The following is a 9,393-nucleotide window of genomic DNA, read 5'->3' as shown; positions in this document are numbered from 1 at the left end:
ATTACAAGCGTGCATGGAGTGTGGTAGTAAAGCAGTAAAAGCCTCTTACGACAGGTCCTAAAGCTGTAAGCCTGAGCCTTCTTCCATATTTCTGCTGAAAGACACACTTGAGGGTAAAAGAAAGGGTAATCCACCTGTACTTCGTGACACAGTGGAGAACCAAAGTCTCTGGGACATGATTGCAACTACTTTGTTTGGGGATGGAGAGAAAAAGTTGTAGTCTTCTCTGTTGGCACAAAGGAGAGGACTTCTTCCATGTGGCATGATGGAGGTCTGTTATCTGCCACCCAACCTGGGGCTACATCCAGACTTGTCCTTAAGAAGCCTGTTCTTCAGGTCAGCCCTGCTGTTAGAGAAGCTACAGTGCCTCAGGTGTGGAAGGCTGTTGAAGTTTTTAGCTGTTAGACAAATATTTATCTGCCTGAGATTTACATGCCTGAGTGAGTTGGTGATTTGCCAACTCCCAGAACAGTTTCAAAGCTTTCAGTCTCTGAAAACAAAGGACTGAGAATGCATGGGGCTGTTTTGGTTTGATTTTGTATTTTTCATTTGTATACTAGAGATGGATGGACTGCACAGCTGGTTAAGCAAGTGACTACTGAGGAGAAGATATGACTACTCATTTTTTGCTGACAAGAGAAGTCAGCAGAAATCAGGAAGCAGCATTGAATCTATATGTCTACATACAGGAGCAGATGTATTTCTTTGTATCTTCCATTTGTGAAGAAGTAGGTTTTAATTGATAAGAACTACAACAACCAAGAAATAATGCAGTTTTAGAACAAAACTACTGAAAATTAAGTGTCCTGATAATTTTAGGTGCCCTATTTCCATGAGCACATCAACAGAAACTCCAGGACCAAAGTAAACACGTTAGCTCTCATGTGATAAATTTCTCCATTTGCCATCTTCTGACCAGCAATTGACAAATATACAGGAAAGTGAAAGAAATTATTTGAGCTATTTGTACACCAATGAAGGCATTATCATGTTATTTTCCTTCTTTTGCAAGATCATATTTGCTACCAGCAAGCTATGCTCCCTAGGTCCTGCCAAAGTATGTGTTATCTTGGAATTAAAACAAGTAGAACATTCTACCACAGACCACCTAGCACTGATGCCATGCCAGGAAATAACACAGCTTTCTTACAGTAACTTAATCCCTAAAACCCTTTCACTCTTCTGGTACTTCTCTGTGACAGTTCTCACAGATCTGTTTCCTTTATTGCTTCAGTGACAAAGGGAAGAATAATTTGTTAGAGAGAAATTACAACTTGCCATAACCAGTGCTTCTCTTAGCATGATTATTCTCTTCAGTTACAAAGTAAGAATCTATAAAGCTTTATAAACACCACAAAGATAGTTAGACAATTTCTTCCCATTTCCCATTCACATGTGCTCCCTAAGGCAGTGCTGTGTAGGATGTACAGAAGGAATGTAGATTCTGCACGTATGCAGCTGCCTTCCAAAACACTTATCAGTTCTTGTTTCGGAGAGACTGAATGAATCATGGTTTGTGCTGGAAGTGTTATATCTGACTAGTTTGAATTGCATGCATGAGGTTATATGGGTCCTGATATGGTCCTGTTATATGGATCCCTTCCTGGCAGAAAAATCGGTCTCAACATTGTACCTTCACCAAAGTTTAGGACAGATTCTCATTCCTCATCCCTCTGTAAGCAATGAACGAACTCTGACAAAAGTCATAGAATATGTCAAGTTGGAAGGGATCCATATGGATTATCAAGCCCAACTCCCTCATCCTCATAGACTATCTAAAATTAAACCATATGATTAAGAACATTGTCCAGACATCCCCTGAACTCTGACAGGCTTGGTGCCATGACCCCTTCCCTGGGGACCCTGTTCCAGTGACTCACCACCATCTCAGGAAAGAACATTTTCCTAATGTCCAATCTGAGCTTTCCCTGACTCAGTTTCATTCCAGAACAATCAGCCACTGGAACAACCTCCCCAGGGAAGTGGTGAATTCCCCAGCCATGGACATTTTCAAGGTTCAGCTGGGCAGCATGCTGGGACATTTTGTCTAGACTTTGCTTTAGCCAAGAAAGGTTGGACCAGATGATCCTTGAGGTCCCTTCCAAACTGCTATTCTATGATTCTATGATCTCCTTGTGTCCTATCAGTGGTCATCAGAGAGAGGTGATCAGCATGTCGCCTTTTACTTCCCCCCTTGGAGAATTTGTAGACTGTGATGTGGTCACCCCTCAGCCTTCTCTTCTCCCACCTGAACAAACCAAGAAACCTCAGATGCTCTTTCTTATATTGAGGCACTCAACACTACACACAGTAATTTAGGTGGGGGTAACACCAGTGCAGTGTAGAGTGTGACAGTCACCTCCCTTGACTGACTGTATACGCTGTGCTTGATTGACCCCAGCACATGGTTGGCCATTTTGGCTGCCAGGGCACACTGTTGGCTCATATTGAACTTGCTACCAACCCACCCTGTGGAAACAGTGTTCTCAAAGGAGAATGGATATTTGGTACATGAACTCTGAAAGATACAGCAAGGCCATGAGAGGCCTGAGGAAGCTTAAGCAAGCAAGATAAGAAGAAGCTGGAATTCACCAAGCTATGAGAACTGTCGACTGTTGGCAAGCTTTTGTGGTCAAGCTTTCACACCTGTGCTTAACCAATTATATGTTAGTCAGTAAGGGTCTTCAAGACATGTATCCAATCATAATATGCCAAATTGCTGTAGGTGTGTATAAGCAGTAGTATATAAGGAGTTAATGCTTTGCAATAAATGGCTTTTGGTCTGATCATATTGATCTCTGAATGAGTCCAGTCCACGGCACCACCCCACAGATTTATTTTTGTAGGACTGCTCTCCAGCCTCTTTTCCCTTGGCTTGCATACTTAACCAGGATTACCCCATCCTGAGTACACTTGAAATACTCCAAATGAAATGCATGTGCTTAAGCATGTTTTTATTATGATCAAAGGAACAACAGAGTACATCTGCAAGACCCTTTACATATGGATATGTGGAACACAGTTTGAATAGGAACATGCCATATTTGGTCATGACGATTGAGCAAAAAAGATTTAAGGAGAAATATGAATTACAAGATTTATATCATGCATCTTTAGAAAGGGAGGAAGAGCCTTGCAGTATCAGGAGCATGAAGAGAGAGCAACTGCTGTGTCAGAGTAGGAATGGATTAGGAATGGCTGGTGCTAGTTTAGAGTTTAATGTGGGTGCTTTTGAGTGACTAGTTCCAGAGGAGTCATGGTGAAGCCTGGCCATACAGAAACCTGGCTTAGTCGGAATGCTGGATTATTTTTTTCCCCATAAAACTTCTGCTGACAAATTGTGGCTGTGCTGTTTCAGTGTGATGATTTGGCACTGCTACTGTTAACTTGCACCATAAACATCTCCATTAATGCTCATTCTTTGGGTCCAAATTTCAGTCACTTTACTCTTCATCTATTAGTAGGTAATATTACTTGCAGAAAGGAAATGCAAAGGGCCTCCGTTTTCTTGATATAATTTCTCTGATTTAGCTTTTCTCTTTTTTCTTAATAAAGAAAAGCTTCTGGTTTCAGAAAATATGGGTGAAAGAGAGAGTATGTATTTCTTTTTACCCTTGATACTGCAGTGCTTTGGGTCTTGCTGTGAGGGACAGAAATTCTTTTCAGCTTTCTTTGCTTTAAGGGGAAAAGCATCTGCCAAAGAAGAGGATGCTGTTTGTTGGGTTATGCTTGATCAAGAAGAGGAATGGGTGGTCAGCCCTAAACTCTTCAGAGTCACTTGGAGCCTCTATCCCAGCTCCTGATGAGCCTACCACCTCGCTGCCTGCTTCGTAGATTTCTACAAATGCCTCATGGACAGCTTCAGACATCTTCAGGTTCTCTGCTGCAGAGATGCCAGAGAAATTGGCTGATGAGCTGAACAGGTCAGTTACACCCAAGGCCATCAAGACAGCTGTGAGGTTATATTTTTCCTCAATCTTCACGCGTGGGAGGAACACTTTTATTTTCCTCTCTTCCGTTAAATCAGAACTGGTCCACTCCGTAAGTTTTTCAAAGGTGATTGCGTTCTCAAGCTGCAAGGAGACAAGGAAATGAGGTCTCTGGGATGAGAGCACAACTTCCTTTGTGACAATGCAGTACCAGTGGTGTTTTTTTTCTTTTTATACTGACTGTTCTTAGCATGACATATATCTAGGTATATACAGATTAATGTATCCAAGAGAGAAAAGCAAACTATGACTTTTTGTTCTCTGTCCTGCTTTCCTGCTTTCTATTTTTAATAGTCTCACTGTCACTTAATTTTATTAGTGAAATGTCTACTCAGAAAATTTCACCCAAAGTTCTTCCATAAGTATCTTCTTTTCTTGTGAAACATATTCCAAAGATCATTCTGTGCCTTTGAATTTTAAGATCTAGCTATATTTAAGGCCTTCAAGTAACCAGTTGTTAATAGCAACCAATCACTAATATGTGAACTATCATTAATTACTGAGGACATTTAGCTTTGCTCAAAGGCCTCTTCATTTTTCTGGTTTAACCTCTTTGAATTAGTGTTCAAACGTTTCAATGCACTCTCATTTATTACATAACTTTTCATATTCAGACTAACTATGACCCTGCTAATGACAATGTCCTGTGCCCATTTTCTGTTCATATCAACAACAGTATGTCACATACATTTTACTTTCTGAAATTGCTTTCTTCATTCGAGTACCTCTCATATTCAGTATTTAGATAGTTTAATTTTTGAAAGTATAAAGGAAGCATGTTGAGCTCTGCCAAACCAAACAGTAATTGCAACTCATAAAGCTAACATGAACCTCCCAGGATGCTCCACAGAATGAAAGAATGCAGATATTGAAACCTTTGGAGTTCAAGCTGCTGAAGTAGCAGCTGCTTAGCTGAGAAGAATCCCACTAGAGTAATTCCTTAAGCACTCTATGCTCAGCACAAACTATTGCAGGACTGTTGAGACAACTGCATGCTTCTATGCAACAATCCCATGCTGCTAGTGTTCAGAACTGTTCTGGTTAAGTGTTTTAGTATAGCTTTATTGTGATGAACCTAAATTTCACTGTGTTTAAGGTTTTATGACAGTCAACTGCCAGGGCTATACCTGCTCCAAGCCAGAGACTTCATCAGGCAACAGAACCCACATGCTCAGCTGCCCACTGGCGTATGGAAGCTCCAGGATCTTAATCTTCTCAGAAGCCACCACTGCCACTTTAAATGAACCAAACTGATACATCATCTGCACAGGTCTGTTTTCTTGCTGCAAAACGAAACAAGATAATATAATTTTTCACAAAGATTATTCTTAGAGTGTAGAAATGGCCACTTACGATTAAAGCTACTAATTGCTCTTGCTCAGGAAGATTGTATAACAACTTGTCTACTCTCTTAGTCAATTCTAGAAAACACCTCTGCCCATGGCAGGGGGGTTGGAACTAGATGATCTTTAGGTCCTTTCCAACCCTAACTATTCTATGATTTTTTTATTCTATATATGTCCACGCACCTCGGTAATTCTGAAAGGCACTGCCTGGGTTTCTTCATCCTTAAATGCTTTCTGCCACAATCCTTTGAAGTAAATGGCATTGACAAGGACCATTTCAGTCTGGGGATCCACAGAGCTTGGTTGAAGGATATTTTTGATCACTCCTTTAAGAAGGCATGGGAAAAGAGACATGTATATGACACATCTGTGTATAATACATCTTACTTGGCAATCACAATGTTAAATGAAGGGTAAAGAATTTGTAGGGAAGAGGGTATAAGGCAGCTGTAATCTTATACTTCGGAGGTTGATTTGTTTGCTGCTGTTGACAATAGCTGTTGTTTCCTCTCTCTGTAAAGAATTATAATGGAAGATGTAACATCCAGAGATTTACTTGTTAGAAAATGAGTAAAACTGTATATTTTGTGACAACAGGAAGAACCATTGGAATTGTTTATCCCAGGATGATGGTCTCCAACCCAAACAGTAAATATAAATACTTCTTGTTTCAAACCAAAGTTGAAAAGACATGACTATCTAAAGAAGGTAGCAGAAAAGGAAGAAACCAGAATTTCACTCTACATTCTTCTTATACTTGTTCTTTTTTATTCTGCTGTCCTCATGCACACAGCAAGATCTTCCCTCAGTCCTTTCCCACTACTAGCTTAATTATGGCCTGGTTTTCTGCTTCAAAGTGTGACACCGTACCAGAGGTTGTGAATATTATCATTCCAGCTAAAATTCAGCATCTTTTATCTGTTTTTGCTGCTATAAAGAGTCCTCTAAAGAGATGCTTCTGAGGGGAAAAAAAAGCACCAAAATGTTAAATGATAGTTCCTTATCTGGGAACTGAGCTATTGTCCAGGAGAAGGACAGAGGGCAATGTTTAGGGGGTTTTGTCTCCTGACAAAGCATTCTCATATGCTGCTCAAACGTGGTAATAGAAGGGAAAATACCTATGCTGATACTTGGCTTGCTCTTACCGTTAGTCTGGTTTTCAACCCAGGAATTAATGAGCTCTCTGGCTTGATCTGCACCTGTTTGAAAGCTGACAGTTTCCAAGCCTTCATTATATAGTTCCTTCACACATTGTATGTATTCCTTCAAAGGAAGAGTAAGCAGTTTTTAGATCAGAATGTCAAAGCATTTTGCAAAAGTGAAATACAAGATTGAAATTAAGAGATATGAATAATGTGCTTCTTAAAGCTAATCAGTAAGACATGATTCTAGTTCTAAATCCTCTTAAGATCTGATATTCATTGCTTCAAACAAGAGTATATGCTCATATGTTTAAAAATGTTCTCCAGAACTGAGCTCGATCAAAGATGGAATTAATCTCAGTTGAAATATGGGGGTTTATTCATTTTGCCAGCTTTTTAACTTATTTGCAATGGTATTTTTCTCTAATTTCATATTAAATGTTTCTTTCAAAGGGAAAACTTGAAATATTTTTGAGAACCTGAAGTTATTTTTCAGGTTTGTTGAGAAAAAGGTTGGAGTTAACACTTTCCAAGTAAAGTTAACTTTATTATTTATAATTTGACAGGATTGGATCATGATTGTACTTTGCACAAACATCTTTTTAGTGAGGCATGTGTTTTTTTAAGACTGTAGAGGGTTAAGGCTGTGATAGAGAGAAGTTGTAAATCCTGCCTTTCATACGGAAGAAAATTTCTTTAGCAGAACCTAAACTTCTGACAGTGCTCTTGCATTACCGAATGGTACAGCTTTGACATGAAAATAAATACACTCAGATCAGATCTTAGAGCAACTCACCGGCAGTATTGGGTATGATTCTTCAGCATAAAGTCTGCTGGCAAGGTTGAGTGAATAATTGTCTTTTGGTTGGGTGATTTGAGCGAACACATTTTGAAGTGATTTGTGGACACTTAGAGAGGCGCCGCACTGAAAGGATACATGAATACAAATAAAAAGATAGATTATGTTATTCTAGTTTTAGTACTTAGAATATTTTTATACTATATGAGAAAAGTAGAATAGTTCAGACACTTCTGCTTACAAAACTGTTGCTCATCCTGTACATCTTGTTGTTATAACTGATGTATTTTTCTAATGTGTAAAATTCTGTGCTGTTTTATGCTGTAATTTCCTCATACCTCTCTCAGGTGAACTTTTAATTACTTGCTACATTATCTAGCTCCAGCAGATCAGATAGGCTTTCCTTCATTCGCAGCCAGTCCTATTTAACCAGTAACATCCAGCTACCTCATCTACACATGCAAATATCTATAATTTTCCGTATATGCTCAATATTATGGTACTGGGTTTCATCCTATGCCTGTTCTGAGTCCTCTCTTACCTCCTTTCTCTCTCTATTCGTACGAACAAAGTGTTCTCCCAAACTGGGAGATGCAGAATGCCAGCTGCTCATCAGAGAGGTATTGGAAGTGCAAGAGACTGTTCTATCTGCTAGATTTTGCTCACAGGAGAAAGTGACATAAAGAAAGAGATGAAATTTTTTCTGTACCTGAGGATCAACAGTGTCTCCAAACCCTGTGATTTTATCAAAGTGAAAAACCTGTAATTGTAAATAACAGTAGTTGAAATAACAGGTATGACAAAAATAAAAGTTATGCAACTGGGATTAATACATGATTCTTGAAGGAAACCTCTTTGCTAACTGTGAATCTGAGTGACTCAAAAGGTGCAATCTATCTGCAACCTCTGTGAATAACTGGACCTACTTTTCCCTGCTTAGATGATATTTTTCTGTTGAGCATCTATAAATCACTTCCAGTGTGTGCCATTAATAATGCTAACTTTCTTCCAGGTAACAACCCTGGCAATCTCTGTGAAGAAAGTGAGAGCTATAGGAAACTCATGTGAAATATTTTGCAGTTTGAACACGTTCTGTCTCTTCCCTGAAGATTTTATCTGCTCTCCTTACTCTATACAAAGGACAGTAGAATGTGTTTTCTCTTTGAGAATCCTACAGCTAACAATGATAAAATCTGAATCCAGTTTCAAGATTTCTGGCTAATTCATTTGTTTAACACTATGGGAGTTAAAGGTGGCCACAGCTTTTTATAAATCTGGATCCAGATTTTTTAGCCTCTGAGCTATGCAAGGGATGTTGTCATATAATTTTTTGCTATGTCTATTGAGCTGCAAGAAGGTTTAAGTCTTTCACAAAGTCCTCACCTCATCTATCTGAGCCCTGGTGTTTTCTCTTGCACCTAGGTAGACCATGGACAGAGCTGAAATGATGCTCAGGGGGGAGTAGAAGATGTTCTCATTGACATGCTGGACTCTCAGCTCCCTGAATACATCAATGCAAAATTCTGTGCTTGCTGCACCGATGGACCCCATTGTGAAACCAGTATTGCCTAAAGCAAACAGAAGAAGTACAATGACAATGTAAGGACAGAATACTGTACAGAAACAGCACACTGCGCTTTAATAATAGCTTTTAGTCAATGAAATATAAACAAGTAGTTTTGAAGTCATTCTGTGGTAACATGCCTATTGCTATGCTCATTTCTCATACATGTTAAAAAATCCATACTCATAAATCTGTTTCTGTCACAGTTGTATTCAGTTGCTTTTTTGGTAGTACAGTTCCTTGGTGGTCTAAAATCTGTATGTGATTTATGTTTACCTTTTTAAAGCAGTCAAACAACAATTGCCTGTTCTTATTTTCATTCAGTGAAGGCTAGAATTCCTTGGTACTCTGTAGTACCTTGATGAAAACAAAAAAAAAATATGATCTGTCTTTGACAGACTTGCAAAGCTGTAAATTTCAAGTGCAAATTTCAGTAGATTTACTCTAGGTTTAGACAGTTACAAGTAAAAGCAGAGGCTGGTTGATGGTTTTATTTTCTAAAAATTCACAAGTGCAGTAAAATATCTTTTTTTTTTTTGCAAAGTACTTCCTA

The 9,393-nt window shown here is 39.0% G+C and overlaps 1 protein-coding gene across 1 annotated transcript; it reads right to left on the bottom strand.

Annotated features, from left to right (window-relative positions):
• Positions 1-3,677: 3,677 nt before the first annotated feature.
• LOC101872738 (ovalbumin-like) lies at positions 3,678-8,890 on the bottom strand. The gene is made up of 7 exons (XM_005149932.4): positions 8,660-8,890; positions 7,986-8,036; positions 7,274-7,402; positions 6,481-6,598; positions 5,519-5,661; positions 5,117-5,272; positions 3,678-4,073 (listed from the first exon to the last, which is right to left on the bottom strand). The coding sequence occupies exons 1-7, from the start codon at positions 8,825-8,827 to the stop codon at positions 3,678-3,680; spliced, it is 1,161 nt and encodes a 386-aa protein (XP_005149989.2). The 5' UTR covers positions 8,828-8,890.
• Positions 8,891-9,393: the final 503 nt, after the last annotated feature.

Source organism: Melopsittacus undulatus, chromosome 1 (genome assembly GCF_012275295.1).
Source record: "Melopsittacus undulatus isolate bMelUnd1 chromosome 1, bMelUnd1.mat.Z, whole genome shotgun sequence".
Lineage (NCBI taxonomy): Eukaryota > Metazoa > Chordata > Aves > Psittaciformes > Psittaculidae > Melopsittacus > Melopsittacus undulatus.
The sequence above is the reverse complement of the archived record's forward strand: the minus strand, read 5'-3'. Positions and strand labels throughout refer to the sequence as shown.

Excerpts from the sequence above, each read along its gene's own strand:
- LOC101872738 (XM_005149932.4), bottom strand. The coding sequence starts at position 8,827 with ATGGGGTCCATCGGTGCAGCAAGCACAGAATTTTGCATTGATGTATTC. Across the intron at positions 6,599-7,273 it reads AATCATACCCAATACTGCCG|GAATACATACAATGTGTGAA; the intron begins GTGAGTTGCTCT and ends CTTCCTTTGAAG. Across the intron at positions 5,273-5,518 it reads TGCCTTTCAGAATTACCGAG|CAAGAAAACAGACCTGTGCA; the intron begins GTGCGTGGACAT and ends TTCGTTTTGCAG.